We start from the raw sequence: 21,152 nt of genomic DNA on the forward strand, positions 1-21,152 counted from the left end.
TCTAGCCACACTTCTCCTCGGATCCCGAGCGCCCCTGAATTTACGTGGGCCAAGTCAAACCACTCCCAAGGCATAGTACTCCGTATTGTGTCTAAGAACGAGACACTACGGAGTACTACTCTATCTAATTCGCACTACCTAGTCCCCAAGGCCAACGTTCGGGAGAGAGCCTAGCCGTGGGGCCGCGAGAGAATCATTCAACACGGATCCGCGACCAACACGGACACCTGCAGGGATTCCGGGCAATGATGACGATGCCGATGGTCAGATAGGACGGAGCGCATAGCTGTCCTGTTCTTCGGGTCACCTAATCATTAGAAATTCACACTGACCACCAAGAAAGTCAATTCCGGGGTTCGCTAAGTAGTCTGCAGCTATCATGTATCTTTTATTTTTCTTTTTGGGATTGCTGTATTATTCTGTTGGCTGTCGGAGCGCCGGCTATGTCCAAGTCCGTTGTGCGTTGTCGTGGGATCTTCCACTCAGGGATGTGACACGAGCGCCAGGAGGGAGAGACAAGGGCCACCATCGGCCCAAGGTGGGTGACGCAGCCGCAATGGCACATGGGGGGGGCAGAAGGGGAGAGAAGAGGGGGGGGGAAAGACGCTTTAGAAGCCTTCCATTGCCCTTCCGAGCTCTTTCTAGAAGGTCGCCGGAAGCCCGAAGTGGGCTTGGCAGCCATCATGACTGGTTCACACGAAGGATCCATACGATGTACGAGTCCGTTAGTGTGTGTAGCAGTGGGGTCAGTCTTCTGCAAGGGAGACCAACAAGGTCACAACCGAATAGGAAAAAGCAAGCAGGGGAAAAAAAAGTCGACAAGGGAAAAATACCAAGAGGGGTGGGAAAGGAAAGAAAGGAGGGAAGCCCTGACTGAAGCCCAGAGGCAGCACGGGTGGATTCTTCGTCGCAGCCTCCTCCGTCAGGTCCGTAGACTAGCAAGACTAGGCGACTAGTCGCAGGACTAGGGCATTTCTTGTAGGAACCGGGCGGGAAAAGACTCCACGGCCCATTACCGCCCTCCGTATCATCAAACCCTGCTTTTTTTTTTTTTTTTTTTTTTTTTTTTTTTTTTTTTTTTTTTTTTTGAGAATCGCAGCGTATTTTTTTTTTTTTTTTTTTTTTTTTTTTTTTTTTTTTTTTTTTTTTTTTTGCGCTTCGGAATCAGCCCCTTCTTGGTTGGTGTGCCCTTTGCTCTTTACACATTCGCTGCACCAGTCAGCATGTGGTCCAACGTGACATGCAGATCGGTGAGTGGAATGGGGAAGGAAGCATCCGACAGGACGAGGAAGACCTGTCCCTGCAGCCGGAAGGGAGGGAAGAGGAGACACAGGAAACAAGAGGAGAGAGGGGGGGGCCTGCGTGGAGGGACGGGTTGAAGCACTATGTAATAGTGCGTTCAAAGCTCCTCTAGGAGGCCCTGGACCACGCCCGATTCCCCATCATTCGAACCTTTCTAGAAGGAAATTAGCTTTCCCACCGTTGTTCTTTCGGTAATCACAGGCCATGCTGAGACCCTCTTCCGAAAGGGGCAAATCACATCTTCCGTTGAACAGCCGAATCGCCTGGGGTTAGTCCGCGATGCCTCTTCGCGGCTGGTCAATCTGATTTTAGTCTTCTGTAGTAGGTGAAGTAGTTACTCTAGTACTCTAAAGCGAGATTAGCGATCGCTTCGCCCTGAAATTTCGTCCAAGGGAAGGCTGACAACAAATAAGAGGCATCCTTTTTTTTTATTATTATTCGCATTTGCATTTTCGGTTTCGTCCCGAACAAGGCTTCCTGTTGGCGAGCTTGTGTAAAGAAGCTGAAGGATGTTCTTGCCCTGTCTGGGACTTTTGGGAGGGCGAAACTTGAGCAAAGCCACGCCATAGGGTGATGGTTGATGCCTGATCGGAGCCGGCGCTGGAGAGTTTTTCGCATTGTCGCACGATACTTTGAAGCATGCAGCCAGTCCGATCTGATCACCTGGTTTCCTAATTCCTCACCTGCTTTCTTTTTTCTCATTTGTCTTTGTCCTTCCTTTGGTTTCGGCTTATCCTCCGTGCTCTTCCTTTTCCCCTCTCGATGGGCGCACCAGGGGCAGATAGCGGCCCCTTGAGAAAAGGGAAACTCCTGGGGTAGGTGCAGGAGTAGCTTCCGAACAGTGATGCAATATCCGTGGTCAGACTCCTGGCCCAGTTACCAGCCACGATCGGGGACCTTGTTCCTCTCTTTCTGCCTTGTACCAGTTTACGTTATATCACACACACCCCTCCTCCTCATTCATTTAGCGCAGAATGTGTCCCGTGGGATGTTCTCTGGTTAATCGCGTGTTCCTCCGAGTAGGGCGGCTAAAAACCGTTGTTATCGGATGCGATTCCTTGTTCTTCTTCCATCACGTATCCTTCACAGCATGTCCCGAGGGAAGTGTGACGGGGAGGATGGAAGCAATGGAAGGTAATCGCCTGGCCCGCGGCACCAGAAAAAGGATAATATTGTCCTGATTCATTCAGATCGGCATCAACCCGCCGATACCCACCCAGCAGGAGCGATTCTCGCACGGCCAGGGAGAGACGGGGAAAGCCACGTTGTGGAGCCGAGCGCTGACGGTGACCTTCTGGTGCCGCCAGCTTCTTCGGGCGAGTTGAGTTCACTGGAGCCACTTGGGGCCTGTGGTGGAAACGTGCGAAGCTGTAGTGGTACTTAGAGTCGTGGTAGCCTCCGTGAACTAAAGCGTAGTGCAGTTAGTCTAGTAGCAGGAAGTAGTCAGTAGTAAGGTAGGTAGTAAGTCTGGGACTGAACTAGTCAAGAAGAAGTCGTCAGTGAAATTATAATAATAATAAGATTAATATTATGATTTTAGTCCTTTTTAGTATTTTGGGTATTTATTATTTTTCATTTATTTTATTCTGATTTTATTTTACCGCCACTACTGTTGGAAAAGGAAAAGGAAGGACCTCCAGCTATACTAATTATAATAACATTTAATTTTAACTTACCTGCCAGACCAAGTGGTGATGGTCGGCAGGGGAAGAGAGGAGCACATCCAATCCTCACTAATAAGACGAACGGGTGAGGCACGCACACCGTATGGATACCTTGGATCACACTAGAAGGAGTAGAAGAAGTTATTTTAACTGGATCTATAAGAAAACGAGCAGCCACCTGTTGTTGGGCTGCTTTTTGCCCATTAATATTCACCTGCAGCCCCCGAATCCCCCCGGTTGATTGATTGATTGATTGATTGCTGGATTGATTTGAGTATTGATGATTATTATTTTTATTATTATTTTATCCTGATTTTATTTTACTCACTTACTCCTCTGACTCTACCTATTACTGTTCCTGTTTTACCGACCAAAAACAATCCCCATCCATCCATCCATCAGCATCCAGAGATTATTCTTCCATTAATTATTCACTGATTCTTTTCCCCATCACTCACCTCTCTTACCTTACAAATTCCCTCCCCTTCATCTTATTTGATTTTTTCTCTCTCTTCCGGTTTGTACCAAGAAAGAAGAAGTCAAAACTTACTTACCTCTTTATTTTTGTTTTTTATAATTCCTTTTTGACTTTTGTTTTTAATTCCTCATCCTCTCTTCTCTGCCTCCCCGTCAAACCTCCTTGCTTTTCCTCTTTTTTCCCACAGCACACACACAGACAGACTTTCCCCGTCATCCTGCTTGGTGCATTTGCTTTTCCGCCTCTTGCATCGGTTCGCCACGGCTGTGTGGTTCTCGAGGAATTTCCCTCCCCTCTCATCTTACTATTGCTTCTCCCGTCAGAATAACCCCGAGAAGCTCCGTCGAACAGGCCTCTTCTTCTTCTTCCCCATTGCTGGCTGTTTTAACTTCTTCGGAACCCCCCCATTTTCTTTCCGTCGATCCCCTCCTTCCGCGCGCAACATAACAACAACACTTTGGGTCTTCCCAGACCGTGTCCATCTTGACCGCGTTTCATCTGAAAGCTGTCACTTCTTTCCTCGGTCTCTGTAAGTACCTCTTTCTTGGCTGCTTTGGCGCTGTCCACACCGCAGCTCCCCCCGCGGCTGCTTGGTTTCCCTCCCCCCTCTCCTCCCGATTTTCCCCCCAGTCAATGATGACTGCCTTCCATCGCTGCATGTGGATGGATATGAGCGCCTGCAGGTCACGTCTCTGTGCGAACCAGCGTCTTATTTGTCGCATTTCCTGGTTTCTGAACCTGCGCGCAATGCCGTCCATTGAGCGGGCTCGGACTGGAGATTTTTCTCACCACCTGTTCTGGTGGGAATAAAAAAAGGAATTTGAGACACTGGACAGGCCGCGCACAAGGCACCTTTCCCTCACTTGATTCTTTCGGTTTGCGCGCAGTTTACTGATCTTCTACCTGTGCCTCCATTCAGATCTCATCCATAAGACCACCGATCGAGTCCGAATCATTTACGTCCTGCCCGTTTACCCCTCCTCTGGAGACGCTGAGCTTTTCTCCTGGGATTTCCCGCTGGAACATTTCGACAGCGCGCACATTCACTTCCTGCGATCGCATACATACTCCAAGTGAATCCGGACCTTGTCGCATATTCGCGTGCAAGCCGTAGCGACATTTCGGTGATTACAAGTCTCGCGTGTTCCATCGACCGATCCGAGATTTGTCGAGTTTACACCGGTGATTTCAAGCCACTTCCCTTCGATTACTGCTGGATAAGTTTCGCTGCAGCTATCCGTAGAGGTCAGAACTAGGATCTTGGTCTTTGCTGGGTCAGTTCCGAATCTACTGTTACAAGACAACTGCGGACGTTCCGATTCGTGAAGAAGCGCCCGTTCTCTCAACACCTCGGATTTTGTTCCTAGAAGCCAAAACTCGCCAGTCAGTGTCTGGGTACCCGGTGAAACCAAGGACCTCATCCGTGCTGTCATTTGCTGCCCAGCCGTGAGTCTACTGCGCAGTCTGGGTTGACAACTCGCCCTTGTCCTCACATTCTTGATTACGAGAAAGCCGTGATCCCGGTCATCTTCGCCCACGTCACACCTCATCAGGACAGACAGTCCTTGATCTACGGGTAGCGCAAAGCAAGGTGAGTTTTACAATTATTTCTTTCCGTTTATCCCGGCAAATCATCTGTCCATGACGTCTGTTTGCTTTCGACCGTGTTCGGTCTGGAGTCCGTGGAGCAGTCGCGGGCTTTCTGCCAGCGTGTTGCCTGATTGTTGGACGTGGTTACTCCCATATGCAAGCCACGGCCGCGCTGTTTGTCGGTATCACAATCGTTTTTCATTGCGCTATACCAGTGAAGCTAACTCGACACCTGTCTCAGCCACTCAACAGCCTTTGATCAGCGCCGTGGAGTCATTCTGCGGCTACGCGTCAGACGGGCTACCGTGAAATCCTTCGACCGTCCTTGACCACCGTCCCTCAGCTCTTCGCGGGGTCGGGTCATGGACATCACAACTATTTTGAATAGAAAAGGTTCTGCCGCCATGGTTGCCGCAGACGGACAATTTGATCATCAGCATTTGGTACCGAATCCTGGGCTCGACACGTCATCGCCCAAAATGAAGTCGGAACCTGGTGTCTCCGACGCTGGTGATCAAGCTGTCCTTGCATACCCCCCTCATGGTCCGCTCGGCCAGGTGCCGAACATGGCCCATGATATGCGCTATGCGCACCAGGCACACCCGGGGCCGGGGCTGCCCCTATTGCAGAATCCTTTTGTTCCTGGAGCCTACGCCGGTGGTGCTCAAATACCGAACACCGGTGCCCCTCAAGGGAGGCCGGATCCTCCTCCCAAAACTTTCCACTGTGGTACTTGCGGTAAAGGATTCGCCCGCCGCAGTGACCTTGCAAGGCACGGTAAGCATTCTTCACGAACCCGTAGGGAAACAGTCAGCTAACTTGCATAGAACGTATTCACTCCGGCATCAGGCCTCATGCTTGTGACTGGCCCGGCTGTGGCAAACAGTTCATTCAACGTTCAGCTCTGACAGTGCACTCCCGAGTCCACACTGGAGAGAAGCCTCATATGTGTGAGAGATGTGGCAAGGTATGTACATGCTTTTTGGCTGGCTTTCGAGCAGGACTAACCGACTTGTAGCCTTTCAGTGATTCGTCCTCTTTGGCGCGACACCGCAGAATCCACTCTGGGAAGCGTCCCTACAAGTGCCCCTACGCGAACTGCCAGAAGACATTCACTCGCCGCACCACCTTGACACGCCACCAGAACCACCACACGGGCACAATCGAGGAAGCTGCTGCGGAAACCGAGGCCAATCTGAGGCAGAACAAGGAGAGAGCGAGAATGCCTGGTGACATGTTCTCCGATCACGGTTCTGTCCATTCCACTCCCTCTCCGGCACACCATCCTATTTCCCCAGCTGGCGACCTTCCCCCTTTGAATATGCCTCGCTCCGACTACTACATGCCGAACGGATCGATTCCGCCCCATGTTCGCGGCGGTTTTACGCAGGCCAGTCCCCGGGCTTCCCCGACCGCCACGTCCCCATCTTTGTCTAGTTATGGTAGCGCTCCGCACCCCCGTCCCTCGATGACTTCCCATCCGTCGGGATACGGTCCTCCGCAGCCTCTTGAGCCGCCCGCCAACAACGACCACCGGCCCAATAGCGTTAGCGGAAGCCCGCACATGACCAGCCTCGGTTGGCCTTCTCCTTCGCATGCCAGCATCCCGTCGCCTGGCTCGGCAACCGACTTCTATCCTGAAACTAGCGGGCCCGCATATCCGAGCGCCATGCCCCCTCACATGTACTTCCCCAACTCGACCATCCGGCGGCCCACGAGCACTGAACCGGATGGCTATGATCTGAAGCACAAGATGGAGAGCGCCTGGTCGACTCCGGTCTAAATATGGGTAGTGGACTAGACTCTCCAGCAGACGGCAGGGCCGCTAATGGAGAGTTGCTGTCCTACTACGCCATTTAGCATAACGTCTAGTATCCTCTGAAGATGCTCGGCGGATATAAGATATTTCCTTTGTTAATTTCTGTTTATTTCCTTTGTTATATCGGTCTGTTCCAGCATTGTTCATTCCTCGTGTTCTACATCATGGCATACATCTTTTGGATATTTGATATACCGTCATCTTTGCATTTCCCAGTGTGGGTCACCAGCGCTGGAAGGAGTCCGGGCTAGCTGATTTGTCGCGTGCGCAGGATCCGAGTTGTCCGCTCTGTTCCATTCTGTTGTTCCTTTTGTGTCTAATGTGCGATACGACCACCAGGACGAAGCATAAAATATAGAGAGGTGGAAAAGGTGTCATGGCTCGGTCGGAATGGGGTTTGGGAATTCGGGGTCTTGGTCTGGTTTATGCTTATTATTCCATCGTCATCATCTGTGCATATGTTCTATACCTATTCTTTTTTCCTCTTGTACCCCCCGCATCATCGTGTTGTTCTATTCGTTGTTTCCTTATTTTCCTTTGTGTGATAATCCCTTAACGGCCTCTTACCCTTTTTTTTTATTACCCAGGTGTAGATGAACCTGTTCCTTGTCATGTATGATAGACTTAACCTACTACTACTATAGTATACTACTTACACTACTAAATGTACATCGATCGATCGCTACTGTGGAAATGCATTCACTCACTGCAGTAGATATTCATTTCACCCAGGCAAAAAAAAAAAAAAAAAAAAAAAAAAAAAACACCCTCGGAACTACTTTCCATACTCTCACCTGATTGACCTGCTCATTCCTACCCAACATCCGAGCCCTCATCAACTAGAGCTCAAGAGCTCATTTAACCTGAAACACCCACTAGCAAGGTTCTTCCCGGTTGATGACGTACCTCCTCGCCTCGGCTCCGGCAGCAACTAACTAGACTATCTATCGAGACGGGTACAGTAGTATGTCAATAGTTTGCGTTGCCCCATATTATACGCTAACCAAATTGGATTCTGCCTTCCAAGTACAGTTAGATCGAAAATATTCTGTCAACCAAAACAATGCATACAAAGCGTGTGGTCATGAAGCCCTACATAGATATTGATATAAGGGTTCTAATTCTTTGCAACATGACAGATTTATGTAGGTTTCATGATAAGAGACTTCATATATTTTGTTGTGGTAGGCAGAATAACCTCGATCTTACTATATCAGGAAGGCGGGATCACTAGCGTATACAGTGGGGAACGCAAACTTTTGACATCCCACTGTATGAGCTCATAGATGCCTTAGGCACCGAGTGAGATAGATGGAGATTATCTCTGCCTGAGGTTATGTATGATAGATTACTGCCACGCAGCACCGCCTATTTTGATAGAATCTCAGATGAGAAGTTTGGGGAGAATAGTATGTATGGTTATGTGGTTGATTGGTTGATTGATTAACTAGTGGGTTTGTCATAGGTATAGTGGAATGAAGGGGATATATCCAGTCTCTTTTTAGCTAATCTGACTCTCAATTGAATGACTGAAGGGGATGACATCGCTTGAAAGTGGAAGCTATGAAATGAGTATGTGGATTGTGTATGCTTACGAGTTTGCTGTATGGGACAGACGGTAAAAGGGATGAAGTTACTGGTGTGATCTGGCCGGCCTGCTATTGTGAATGTAATTGTAATGGTGTGATGAATGAGAAAGTGTGAGTTGAGTATTAAGTATGTAGGGTATGGTGTAATCAATACGGCAAGCCGGTGGTATTCAGTGCTCCTCCCATGCCTGCTGGAACTCCGGGAACAGCAGGGACTGGAGGACAAGAGCATACGGGTGCGGGTGAAGTATGTCCGAGGGCTCGGGAGAGGATGGTAGTGATTGTTGAGGATGCGCCGTTCTCGCGGGCGGAGAGGAGGCCGAAGCGGAGGAAGACTTCGGAGGTGGTGACGAGGATGGAGATGATGATGAGGACGATGATGATCCAGGTTTGATCTGTGGGTTGTTAGTTCGGTTATACATTTCATGGTAGGGGATGGCATACGCGAGGTTCTGTTGTCGGCGATCGAATCGGAGAGAATTTCAGCCAGGTCGAGGAAGACACGGCAGCGTTCGTTGAGGACTTGGATTCGGGGCTTAATTTCGAGGTATTCGCGAACGGCAATGTAGAGTGGGTAGAGAGTAGGCTCGCTTTCCCAGAAGAAGTTGGGGACGTCGAGCATATTGGACGCTGCAAGAATTAGAAGGTCATCCAGCTTATGGTTCGAGGGTGTCACTTACAGAGGTTCACTTCCACACGACTCTTGAACAGACTACCCAGGATCCGGAATACTTCGTCTCGCTTCATTCCTAGGTTGCCGGTCATGGCGAGTCGGCGAGGGACGTCCTTGGCCTCGGCCATCTGGCGAGCCATAACTTCCTCAAAGAAGCAGAGCTTGGTACTTTGAGCGATGCCATGACTGATAGCCAGCTTGATCATGTGGTCGCCACTGCGCAGAGTGATCATGTCGTTGTAGACACGCGGGCGTTTGATTTCGGTCGAATATTCGAAATGGAACTCCTCTGTTTCAAAGTCCTCCTCTTGCAATGGCATGGTAGCCAGTGGGATGGGTGATCCCGTTGCGGACGACGTCGCAAACGCCAAATCAGCCAGCAGATCCTTCTCTTGCTTCTCGGTGAAATTCCAAAACACGACAACTCCGTAGCTGAAGACAAACATCTCCGCCACATTATATGATAGTCTCGACGACGCTGTTGAGCCAGCAGTCGGGCCCGGCTGGCTATGGGCCGTACCTTGACCAAACTGTTCCCTCGAGCCAGAACCAGCATGATCCTCTTCACCAGCTTGATGCGATTCATGCGGGTGCGGACCATGCTCATGACGCCCCCCAAACACCGAATGCTCCTCTGCCTCCGGCATATAATCCTCATGATGATCTCGCAGCTCATTCCGCTCAATCTCCTCATCGAGCAGCGACTTGCCTCCCGGCTTCTTCAGCACCGGACTACTCCTCAACCTATACCCTTCATGCCCAGGCAACAACGGCAAATGATACGCCGTATACAAACAATCATCATAGAGCTTCGTCTTTCCGCCATGCCTCTCCTTCACAAACGACGCCAACGAGCTCATCTTATAAGCCTGCGCCGTACAATACGCCGTCACTCTGGCCAACTTCTCCGCGCGTCGCGCCTTCGGCAACCTCTCCGCATAGCTCTTGGCCTTCTCCGGAGCGACCTTCCTCCTCTTCATCAATTCCTCCTCCGCCAACAACGGCGCGATCTCATTATCGACGCCAAAATCCCCATCGAGCTTCTTCTGCGCCAGTAATGTCTGCCTCACCGAATCCGGGTCAAGATTCTTATCCTTCGCGATCTTCTGCACGAACTCCTCGTCCACCATCTCCTCATCCTCCTCTTCCCCTTCTTCTTCCTCGCGCAATTCGTCCCCGGCCTCCGGCAGAAGCACCAGCTTCTCACTGACTTTTGTTGTACGTGGGGGCAGTCGCGGCTGCGCTGCAAGTCGCTTCATGGACGCTGCTGTGCTGACCGCACTGCTTCCTCCGGTGGAGGAGCCCGCTCCGCCAGCACCGATTAAGCCGCCCGCGGCGGAAGCGAGACGGGAGCGCGGCCGCGCCCGGACGCCGCCTTGGGGTGGATGGCGCTGCTGCATGGAGGGGACGTCGGAGGTGTATTGGAGGACATTGTCGACTGTGATGAAACGGGTTGCGGGGGAGCGGCGACGACGGGGTTGAGTGGTTTGTTGGTCTCGGGAGTCGGTCACCTGGATGATGATGGGCGTGGTTAGTATAAGTTTTTGGTATAGATTGCGCCGGAGTGAGGGGGGGCAAGCAGGGGGGGTAATGGATGCTCACCAGGACATGAGGACTCCTTTGGCTTGGGCCACGCCCTCTGGCAGGGGTCATGGCTAATATACTGCTTTTTCTTTAGGTTGATAAATTGGTAGCGGTGATAGTATGGACGGCAATTGATAAGCGACAGACAGCAAGGGTCGAATCGGACGGATTAACGTCACCAAGCTGTGTCTGGCTTATCCGGTCGGTCGGGGAAAGATCTAGATTGGGATTGGCCGTTTGTGGTCACCCACACGGTGGGGTTGAGAGTAATGGACGGGGTTGTGTTATATTAGTCGCATCACAGGATCATTGAACTGGATATGGAGGCCATGGGATTAGGATGGAAAGAGAGCATGATGGAGGGAGAAAGATTCAAGGTCAATTGAGTATCCAAGCTCTGCTCTGGTCGCTGTCCACCGCCCTGCAAATGGGCCCGGCCGTAAACCCGATTGGGATGGACCCGATTGGGCATGGCGGGAACAGTAGACCATATATAGAGTGAACGGGAGCTATGTAGGACAGGCAGTGTATAATTTGAGGCAGAAGGATAGAATGTAGTAGACAATTAGTAGATAGCATAGAAGGGTATCTGGGTCTTATATTTACAATTCTGCAAATGCCTGTAATCTACACACCAGTGTTTAGTGTCTATCCTGAACACTCAAACTATACTGACAGCGAGCTCATCTACTCAAGAGAGCAGAAACTGGATACACTCAGATAAACCAAATCCATTCTTCGTTTAGTTCTGTTATAATACAAGCCTAGTAGGTAATAACTAACATGAATTTAAGAAAACAAAAATAAGCTGAAAGAAAGTCCTCCCTATCCTCATATACAATAGTCACCCACCAATCCCCACCCAACTACAACCCAAATATATACCTCCAAACACAGCCAAAATCACACTTCAACCACCACAATCCACAAATAACCATGCAAATCAGCCAGAATAATTATCCATCACAACAAATGAAATACAATGTCACCACCCCGAGTAGCATTTAAGAATAAGTTACGAGAATGACATCATCCCACTTACCTCAACTCATTCGCCCGTAAAATACCCCACATACCAGTACATACCAATACATACATACATACCCGCCTCCGTAAGGTATCCGAGTATACAGTTAGTAGCATGTAGCGTATCCCTACCTATTCGGGACCAATCGGCCACTCCAGCCACGTGCCGATAGTGGGGTGAGTAAGTTACTTATTTGGTAGTGAGGAGGAGGAGGAGGGATGGGAAGGAAGGAAAGAAGGGGAGGGAGGGGAGTGTTTTTTCCCCGTCCCTCCTTCTTTCAGTTCCTCCCCCCTCCAATTCAAACTCCGATCCTGAAGTGGTTTAGTAGTAGTATCTGTCATATGTAACTATACACGGTAAGTGTTTCCCTGGCAGGTCCTGCTAGTATCTTGTGTCGGTGATTGATGGGTGGGTGACGATGATCCGGGGTATAATAATACTACTCTCACTCATTGGTTCATGTTACTTGCTTCGTGCGTGTGGATGATTTTCAAGTGTGATCGGACTGGATGATTGACTGATTGACATGCTGATCATGTGTAATACCGATCAATGCTATAGGTGTTATTCGACTACTTGATAACTGCAGTGAACAGAAGAGTGTTTAGAATACCATAGAGTGTAAATCACTTTTCCAGGGTAGATGACTCTCTTTGTGTAGTATCGGAGTATATGGCGGGGTATTATCGACCAGATTGGGCTGGAATCTGAGCCCGAGGACCTAATCGGGCAATGAAAATGAGTGAGAAGCGACAGCAGCCACATGAGGGGCACGACGGACGGACGGTTCGTGTTGCACGGCACTTTTTGCGGAGTATCGGAACGGACTGGAAGAATGAGGGAAAAAAAGAGTGCGGGAATTGCCTCCGTCGGGCCATGATTCCTAGTCTACTTCTTACTACTAACCTGCTATTGCAGTTGAACTAGCTTTTGCTTACTGTAGGAACGGAGGCGACAGGAATGAAGATGGTGTATGAATCTTGTCTTTCATTGGTCTCTATCGAAGACTCCTTGCAGCGTCCTTGCTTCTTGCCCTCCATGACAGTCCGGCCTCTAATATGTACCCATTCCCATTACATGCATGCTCTTTGTCAGCGTGATAAGATGCAATAATATGCCCATCAACAAAGGAAATGATAAGGAAATTAACCAGATAGAAAAGGAAAAAAAAAAAAAAAAAAAAGAAAAAAAGAAAATTATCAAGCATCAACGACATCCACCTGGCCCCATAAAACGCCTCGAAGCACTTTTTCTGTTATCCGGCTTCGTCATGCTAAACAAAACAGACACAATGGTAGTCGAAAAGGAGCAACATCGTGGAATAATAACAGGAACCCCGTTCTGTCAATGTCCGGGACCAGACACCATAAAAAACAAGGGTCGAGAAATAGATAAGGAATAAATTCATGCAAATGCCATGTTCTGTCGTTAGAGCCCACCTCGGAGCTGCTGATGTTCGGCCCATATCTCCTCCTTCATCCGCCGCAGACTAGTGTGCTGCCTCTGGAGCTTTTCCAAGTCGGCTCGCGACGGATTTTGTTGAGAGGCCAGTGCGTCATGTAAGGCGTGGTACTTGGCGTAGAACCGCTTGAACTTCTTGGACTTGTCGTGCAACTCCTGGATGGTAATTTCGCGGCGGAGGGGCGGCGAGGCGCTCCCAGTACTGCCACTGGACGTGCTCACGGCTCGCCGCCGTTTGTGTTCCAGATCCCCCGCAATACGTCCGGGAACTTGAGCTAGCGCTGCAGGCCGCTCAAGTTCCGCCTTGCGCTTCAGGGGATTGGTCACGGTAGCTGGTCTGGATACACCGTTGGTCTTGACCACTTTTCTCACAGTGGGCGCGCTCGCAACAGGCCTGGGCTTGTTGACCTGGGTTATGAGGGGCGATGATGACGAAGAACTTGAAGAATTGTTTTGGCTTGAAGAACGACTGCGATTTTGGATATCAGAGGCGTTGGTGGGGGGCGAGGACCCGAGGGGCGACGGTTTTTGAGGGGACTTCTGAGGGGACTTTTGCGCAGGAGGTCGCGAGGAAGGAGGCCTCTTTGCTGCCATAGGCCGATGTGACGCTTGGTCGATCGGCTCCGATTTAGGTGTAGCTTCTGGTTGCTCCACCTTCGGGGTAGGCGCATGAGAGGGTTCCCTGGGAGGGCTGGGCTTCTGCAGTTTAGTCTGCGGCTTAGGTTCAGCCTTTGCCTTTGCAGGCTGTGGCTTCTCAGTTGACGATGCATCTGGCAGGTCGGTGTCGTCCTCATCCGAGTCATGAACGAATTCCGCCGACTTGAACTTGCCCTCCGGTTGTTTCGCGGTCGTCTTCCGCTCCGCCTTCTTGGTGACGCGTCCCGTCAAGGTACTGTTACCCGCAACCTTGGTCTTTGCGGCAGTCCGTTTCGCACCGGTATCCTTGTCGCCGGGCCGTTTCTTCTGCGCGACCGTCCCAGATCTGGGAGCTGACGTCGGCTCACCCGTCCTTGGTGTTAGACCATTCCCACTAGCCTTGTCGGTCTCCTGACCCGTAGTGTAACCGTCCTTGCTATTGTCATCAGATGTTTGTACTTGTATCCGAGGTGTCGCAGCTTTCTTGATGGGGCCCGTCCGCAAGTCCAGGCGCGATAAGCACTTGCCCTTTCCGCGTTCTTCCTTGGGAAGAAGCATCTGCCAGAGCTTGTCGGACCGGGAAATTCGCAGGCGATCGAATGCAGAGATGGCATTCTCAATTGCCTCCTGCCGATCTTCCTGGGAGGGATAGGGAAATTTCCACACATCAAGCTCCCGATAGGTCTTATCTTTGAGATCGAACTTCTCCGGATTGATTCGGTTTTCGATGCCGTATTTCCGAGCCAGAGTCTCGCAGTCTTCGAGGGACGCGCGGGTTTGTCGCGCGAGGAATTTGGCGGAAACTGCCCGGACGGCGAGAAGGTGAATGAAGGGGACTTTGAGAGCTTCAAGGCGAATGCGATCTTTGTTTTGAGAAAGCGGAGCGGAGGTAGGTGTAAGCGGAGGTATAGATGCAGGTGATCGAGCAACTCCCAGAGCCGGGCTCGAGGAAACGGAGCGATTGGCATTAAGCAGTCGATCCTTTTCCAACTCCACCTTGCTTGCCGGAGCACGACCCAGACGAGCAGTCTGTTTTCCAGTGCCATGTCTGTCGCCTGCCCGCAAAGCCCTCACTTCATCAAGGCTTGTGATTATAGCGGTCTTCTTCGACTCTTTTCCTCTTTCAAAGGCATTCAGGCTTTGCTCCAAATCGGCCAATGCCTTATCGGCACTCGCGGTATCCTCCTTCGCCTTCTGGACCTCCAAGCTATGGCTCAACACCCCGCTGAAATATAGGTTTTCCTTGTCCGTAGAGCTGCCGCTATATAGCTCTGATCGACACGTCTCGGGGAGGGGATGGAATTGTTGGGATTTGGAGCCGTAGTAGAGAGTCGCATGTTTCCCCAGACGAACTCGAGCAGTCTGATCGTTCCGGAGGCTCTGGATCAGCTCATCAAGAGTATCCTGAGCTAGATTCAGCCGCATAATCTGAACGGGCTTGGTGGTAGCATCATTGCCGTGGTTGTCTCGGCAGAGAGACAACCCGGACTCGGGGACCTCGAGAGCCGGCATGAGGTAGGTTGGAGAGGGACAATGTAGAGAAATTCGGAGAGTTCAAGGTAGAGGGAGGGAGGAAGAGGGCGAGAAACGTCCGAGTCGATCGGAGACGAGGAATTGGGAGGAGGGAGGGATTCGAGAGTCGAAATACAGACGGTTGGCAGCGTGGAAGCCGCAGGTCAGCGGCCGAATGCACGGAAAGGCGTGTTAAGACAATACGCCATAAGATCAAGCAACGGCACTCAGGAAAGTGAGGGAGAGGAAGTCTGCATAAGAGGAAGCAAACGAAGAGTGAAAGCCAACAAGACCCATGGCAAGGAGGGTGGTCTTGAAGGTGTCGGAGAGTGAAGAGGGAGAGTGAGGGTGAATGGGTGTGTGGGTGTGTGGGAGGAAGAGAAAGAAAGAGAGACGGAGAGGGAAGAAGGAAGAGGGGAGGGTGAGGGGAAGAGAAAGAGAGGGAAGGGGAAGGGGAAGGATGAGATGAGATGATGCCAAAGGAACGGGGGGATGCGAGTGTAAGGCGGCCTTGGAGCGGAGAGTGCCAGTCGGGACAAGACCAAGAGGCGTGAGTATTGAGGTATTGAGTGGGGAGGAGCGGTATGGTATCGTTCAGGGTACCTTGCTCGTTTTGGTTCCAGAGTCCTGTAAAGTAGGGTGTCAAAAAAGGTTAACTCACTAACCCAAATGACCCGAAAATTATAATTATAATAATTATAATAAAGCCCAGAATAATAATAATAATAAGGGAACAACCCGACCCTCTAAGCCAGAAACAAAAATAAAAACAAAAAATGCCAAAGATTATTATTTTCACATTCATTTCTTTGAGGACGCTATCACACCCTGGGTTAGTTAGGCAGGCACTAGCCCAGCCAAAACACCAGCAGAATCCCAATCCTGGCCCTCCATCATACGGATCACTAATTAAATTTACCACTTATGTTAACCTGCAGACTCTCCCAAATACCTCCTGCGACAACATCCTCACGGCTGCTAAACTAACCTCCCCATCCTCCTCCCGAGCCTTTTTCTTTCTTTCGCTCTTTTTTTCTGTTTTCCCCTTTCCACTGCGGTACCTGCCTGCTGCCGTAATAGCCTCTCTGCTTCCGCGGAGAGAGCGGAGTTGGCCACCGCCGCGGGCACCGCTATTTTTACCGTAATAAAAGAGTACCTATGCACCTAGGACTCGACAAGGTATAGGGAAAGAAGAGAAAAAAAGACTACGTTTGATAGGCTGCAAGAACAGCAGTTTTAGGAGCGGGGAGGGGGGATTCAAAAAAGAAAAATAGAATAAACAACAAGGCGGGCAGGAAATGTGGCAAAGCCGAATGCAAGGTGTGTAGTAAGCCCGAGGCTAACAGCATCTAACTAGTTATCTACCATGGGGTAGAATAGTAGGTAGGTAGCGGGTGCCCTGTTCTTTGACGACCTGGCATCGTAGTTACCATAAATCTGACTTGCCGGAAGAATAATCCAAGAAGATACACGAATAATATTAGGAAAGGGAAAAGAGAAAGAAAGATAGTACGGCCACTAGTCTGGCAGACGGCCGACAGTATGGAGTCCAACTCTACTTCTCAAGGAGCAGGTGTCGGTGCTAAAGACTTTCTAAGGGAGGTAGTCTGATCCTTGACGGGGTCCTCAAGTGGATGGCATGGGATGGAAATGGAGCGGGTTTGCGTATTACGCAGACTTACCGGGGGGTGTTGTTGAGGTGAGGTGTGGTGTATGGTGTATGTATCTCCATTACAACTCCCCGGGGGCGTTTGATGGATGAAAGGCGGTTTGTTCTGGAACAATTGATCCCTACCAGCGATCGATCCGAGGGAAGCCCGGGATGCATCAAAAGTGACAAGGGGAAGACTCTAGCATCTATTTAATTCGACTATAGTCCTAAATATATTATTCCCTAGATACCCTTGTGTTTCTTTTTTTGAATGTCCCAAGTATAATGGAATGACAGTGGGTTTCACTTTATAATATTAGATTTCTTTACGAACCCTTTTTGCTTGTCTCGCATTCGTGCCTGTGAAAGGCAGCAAAAGGTCCAAGGCTAACTAGGTCATGGATGAATGAAATGATGCCTGGGTTTGGGTCCGATTACGGGCCCGGTAATTTTTACCCGGAGGTGTGTGTGTGTCGTAATTCTGTTCAGTTGTACGACGGACTGACTCCATTCTAGGTGGTGGTGGTACAAAACGGGAACTACTTGTTCGACCACCCTTTACTGTAGCTCACTAGCCAGTTAGTGAGTGAGTTAGCTGGGAGTCTAGCTACTTTCTTACGCCATGGCCATGCCTCTGCCACCCAGTGTCCCCACCACCCACTGATGACAAGAATGGGTCACATCGGCCATTGATCCATCTGGAACCACTCCTATCGTCTCCTGCTGCCTGCCTTGATCGGGTCGTTTTCTCCTGGCTAACTCACTAGCCAAATAACACTGGAGGGTGAGCCTCATCATGGGGGTGGTTGCTGCAGCAGCAACAGCAGCCAACAGTTCAAGAATCCATGGATAATTATATTAATCCTTGTTTTTAGACAATATGATTCGGCACCGGATATAGAATAAATCAAAGACGAGAAAGGACGTCAGTCAGAAAGTGTCCCAAAGTTTAAAATGGAGTCGCACTATTTTCTGAAGAGTCGCGGCCGGTAATTTAATTAACTTAACAATACCTTGTTGGCTGGCTGCTGACTGAAAGGGAAGCAGATTCCTAAGCAGGTTTAATACACGTTCGGCAGTGAATGGACAGTAAGGTGGTACTGGAATTTTAGAAGAATTGAATGAATCAATCAATCAAAAGATAGAGCAAGAGATGTATGGTCGGGCAGATGACCAATACCAGAGTTTAGAACTGGAAAAGAGTGTCAGACTACTGATCTACTAACTAAATGGAAGAGAAAAGATGCTATGAGATCAGATATCACAGAGGAAAAGAGAGTGTGTGCCTTGCTTGGATTACACTTTTACCAGTCATCCGAACGGTTTCTCGCATCCCATGATTCAGACAATACCAGGTACCGGCGTTGTCACCGGATCGTTGCTTGATCCAGTAATGAAACTGAAAAGCTGAGCCACTGGTTCAGCTTGACGGCAGATCACCCGCCGACCAGCCTCGACCCTTTCTTATTTCCGGCGGATGATCGGAAGGGGAAGGGGGAATTTCCGTAGGGGAAAAAAAAAAGAGGAGGGAGGTGGGAAGCAGGAAGGGTGGTTCCCAGATTACCGGTTGGTAAACCCGCGCGACATCCCGCACCGCCAGGAGAAGGGGAGAAAAAAAAAAAAAAAAAAAAAAGTCAAAAACAAAGATAACACAAGAGGGAAAAAAAGAAAAAGAAAAAGAATGCAAGATGGTAAACCTGCATGGACAGGGCACTTGCTCTCGTGCAGGCCAAACTTAATACAGAGGTACGAGCAGCACAAATCGGGAGGTGATGGTCCAATCTCAGACAGCCCAGAAACCACACGAGTTTCCTAGTCGGGGTTGGATAAGCTGGTAGGTCACGGGGAGGTAGAAGTGGTCACAATCGGACTGCTCCTTTTATTTTATTTTGTTTTATCTATCGTTACCCCGATTGAACTATTGCTCTACTAAAGGTGCCGAATGGAAGGAGAAATTCAAGCGCCGGAATTAATCATAAGGTCGCAGGACATGGAGAGATCGCGGAGATTGAAAATCAATAACGGAGTATGATGGGTGGATGATGATGAGGATGGACATCAAATCCCAACTCCAGGTTACAGTCCGGCCGAGGTTCTAATCGAAACAAACCAACCAACCAGATGATCCTCCCACTGGGAAGGGATCTATTGGCTAAGAAGATCTCTCCTGCTGATGAAGATTTAAGTACGATGTCCGTCCGTTAGTCAGTACATGGAAGAGGGGGGTGGGATCAGGGCAGGGGAGAATGGAAACGAGAAAAAGGAAAGAAAAAGGTTTCATCTAGAGGGAATAATTGGTCCCCGGCTTCCCAGAAAAGGATGGACCGCCCTGTGATCATTCCAGTTCAGTAATGAAGGGGTGAACGGTCAGCTCTCTTTCTTGAAGAGCTTCTTTCTTCGACTCTAGTGTCTGAACATAATGCATACAAGGCATCCACTATGGTCTTTGATCAACCCGGTGTTCGCTCATCAATCGCTTCATTGCTTTCTCTCGAGGCTATCTTGCACCTCCCCGATCGGGTGTTATTTCCGTCACCGTTTCTCGTCCTGGGATTCGTGTATCGACAGACAGGCGATAGTCCAGTTAAGCAAGGCTCATCCTGACCAGGTTCCTGTAGGGCCGGTACATCGAAAAGGTGGGGAAAGAATGCGCACAGGACCTTCAGAGTTCAGACGTCGAGCGATCAGGGAAGAGTCAAGTCACATACATCAATTGACGAGAAATGGAAAGTAACTACTGTCTACCGCGCCAGCAGCTCAAAACGGGCGCAACTAACACCCTGTAGACAAACGACTGCATCAGCATGACTTGGGCATTCAGTGTCATGCATGTTAGGTAAGGTGGATGTGTATTCGAGTATTTCCTACTACGTACTATACACACGCCTGCGCACGCTGGGCAACCGGGCAGCCTGAACTCGTGTTGATGATTGGCGAGGCGTTTCCACGTGTTTTGAGCCCCGGCGAGTGGATGTGGAAGTGGAAACTGAAGGTCGCCTCGACGTCGAGTCATAGACAAAACGATACAATAGGATGACCTTGCAGTAAGGCAGGAAGCACTACTGACTACTAACCAGAATGGAGTAGTACTATCACCTCCATTGAATGAACCAAGTAAGTATATACACTCTGTGACAGTCAGTAAGTGTCCAGCATTTGCCACTGCCGCTTAGACCATCACAGGGAATGGGCCCTGCATTACTCTGTCGGAGTTACTACGAGGCGTAGCAGACATACTAGCCAGAGAAGCAGCAGCAGCAGTAGCATGCAGCTGCTGTGGCTTGCCCTCATCATTCCTATTTCCCTCTCTGACTTATTCTTACACCTGTTTTGTGTTCTGGCTGTCGGTGACGTAATAGGTTATCTGAACACCTTCAAGCAACAGTAAACTGCTATCCCCTCATGATCCAGATATTTTTCCATGATATAATCTAGTAGTTAGCTAGCTGGCTAGTATGTCTAAAGTACTATAGGTATAACAACCCAAAGAAGGAAGAATGACACCGTCACTCAGCATGATGCATCCAACCCCATCATCAGGAATGCAACCCCCAAACATGACTAAGTAAGTAACCGAGCTTCATTTTCCCTTTCCATCCCTCCCAGCCTACTGGAATAGGCATACACGGTGGGCTTTGACTGTGTAAGTTCAGATCATTGTGAAAGTTCCCGCCCGAACGGGAAATGCTGGAGGGATGATGGCTGGCTGGGAAATTGATCATTGGTGGGCCTGATTTCATGCGAGGGGAAGGGAAAGCAGACGGACACAATGAATACGGTATGAGTATTTCACCACACTACCACCAAAATAACTTACAATACATATATTACAGGACTGACAATGGAGCCAGCCATTGCCAGCACATCATCGACACAGCATCACATCCTACACCCTACCTAGTAGCTAGTTAGTTAGTTACCAGGTTGCTGTGCTTACCAGTACTAAGAATAACTGTGCTAACTAGCTAGTTGACTTATGTATCAAGTAAGCAGAGCCCCTCATAATAAATAAATCACATTCGATTCTAGGCAATAAAGTCCAGAAATACTATGAATAAAGTGAAGGAAATAAAAAGGGATCAAAAAACAACGACAAGACAAGACAAGACTCGAACTCGATTCATTCCCCACACATCCACACCTATATCCACACCCACCCTCGAAAC

General features: G+C 49.6%; 7 protein-coding genes across 7 annotated transcripts; 3 read left to right on the plus strand and 4 right to left on the minus strand.

Annotated features, from left to right (window-relative positions):
* Nucleotides 1-151: 151 nt before the first annotated feature.
* Nucleotides 152-911, plus strand: BO85DRAFT_294701 (uncharacterized protein). The gene has a single exon (XM_025655291.1). It carries the CDS (start codon nucleotides 380-382, stop codon nucleotides 875-877), a length of 498 nt encoding a protein of 165 aa, XP_025515989.1. The 5' UTR covers nucleotides 152-379; the 3' UTR covers nucleotides 878-911.
* A 2,930-nt stretch (nucleotides 912-3,841) lies between these two features.
* BO85DRAFT_294733 (uncharacterized protein) lies at nucleotides 3,842-4,305 on the minus strand. Its single transcript, XM_025655292.1, has one exon. The coding sequence runs from the start codon at nucleotides 4,200-4,202 to the stop codon at nucleotides 3,939-3,941; it is 264 nt and encodes an 87-aa protein (XP_025515990.1). The 5' UTR covers nucleotides 4,203-4,305; the 3' UTR covers nucleotides 3,842-3,938.
* BO85DRAFT_294753 (uncharacterized protein) lies at nucleotides 4,304-5,055 on the minus strand. Its single transcript, XM_025655293.1, has one exon. The coding sequence runs from the start codon at nucleotides 4,992-4,994 to the stop codon at nucleotides 4,488-4,490; it is 507 nt and encodes a 168-aa protein (XP_025515991.1). The 5' UTR covers nucleotides 4,995-5,055; the 3' UTR covers nucleotides 4,304-4,487.
* A 341-nt stretch (nucleotides 5,056-5,396) lies between these two features.
* BO85DRAFT_459251 (putative C2H2 finger domain protein) lies at nucleotides 5,397-6,817 on the plus strand (the record flags this gene model as incomplete). The annotated part of the gene is made up of 3 exons (XM_025661642.1): nucleotides 5,397-5,811; nucleotides 5,862-6,001; nucleotides 6,053-6,817. The coding sequence occupies 3 exons, from the start codon at nucleotides 5,397-5,399 to the stop codon at nucleotides 6,815-6,817; spliced, it is 1,320 nt and encodes a 439-aa protein (XP_025515992.1).
* Nucleotides 6,818-8,266: 1,449 nt separating this feature from the next.
* Nucleotides 8,267-11,045, minus strand: BO85DRAFT_396914 (RMD1 family protein). The gene is made up of 4 exons (XM_025657009.1): nucleotides 10,718-11,045; nucleotides 9,123-10,626; nucleotides 8,887-9,072; nucleotides 8,267-8,837 (listed from the first exon to the last, which is right to left on the minus strand). Exons 1-4 carry the CDS (start codon nucleotides 10,766-10,768, stop codon nucleotides 8,590-8,592), a joined length of 1,989 nt encoding a protein of 662 aa, XP_025515993.1. The 5' UTR covers nucleotides 10,769-11,045; the 3' UTR covers nucleotides 8,267-8,589.
* A 1,844-nt stretch (nucleotides 11,046-12,889) lies between these two features.
* On the minus strand, nucleotides 12,890-15,811 carry BO85DRAFT_468665 (uncharacterized protein). The gene has a single exon (XM_025662282.1). The coding sequence runs from the start codon at nucleotides 15,333-15,335 to the stop codon at nucleotides 13,155-13,157; it is 2,181 nt and encodes a 726-aa protein (XP_025515994.1). The 5' UTR covers nucleotides 15,336-15,811; the 3' UTR covers nucleotides 12,890-13,154.
* Nucleotides 15,812-19,630: 3,819 nt separating this feature from the next.
* BO85DRAFT_294815 (uncharacterized protein) lies at nucleotides 19,631-20,054 on the plus strand. Its single transcript, XM_025655294.1, has 2 exons — nucleotides 19,631-19,716; nucleotides 19,773-20,054. The coding sequence occupies exon 2, from the start codon at nucleotides 19,832-19,834 to the stop codon at nucleotides 20,021-20,023; it is 192 nt and encodes a 63-aa protein (XP_025515995.1). The 5' UTR covers nucleotides 19,631-19,716; nucleotides 19,773-19,831; the 3' UTR covers nucleotides 20,024-20,054.
* Nucleotides 20,055-21,152: the final 1,098 nt, after the last annotated feature.

The sequence above is a fragment of the Aspergillus piperis genome, assembly GCF_003184755.1.
Source record: "Aspergillus piperis CBS 112811 unplaced genomic scaffold BO85scaffold_8, whole genome shotgun sequence".
NCBI classification, from domain to species: domain Eukaryota; kingdom Fungi; phylum Ascomycota; class Eurotiomycetes; order Eurotiales; family Aspergillaceae; genus Aspergillus; species Aspergillus piperis.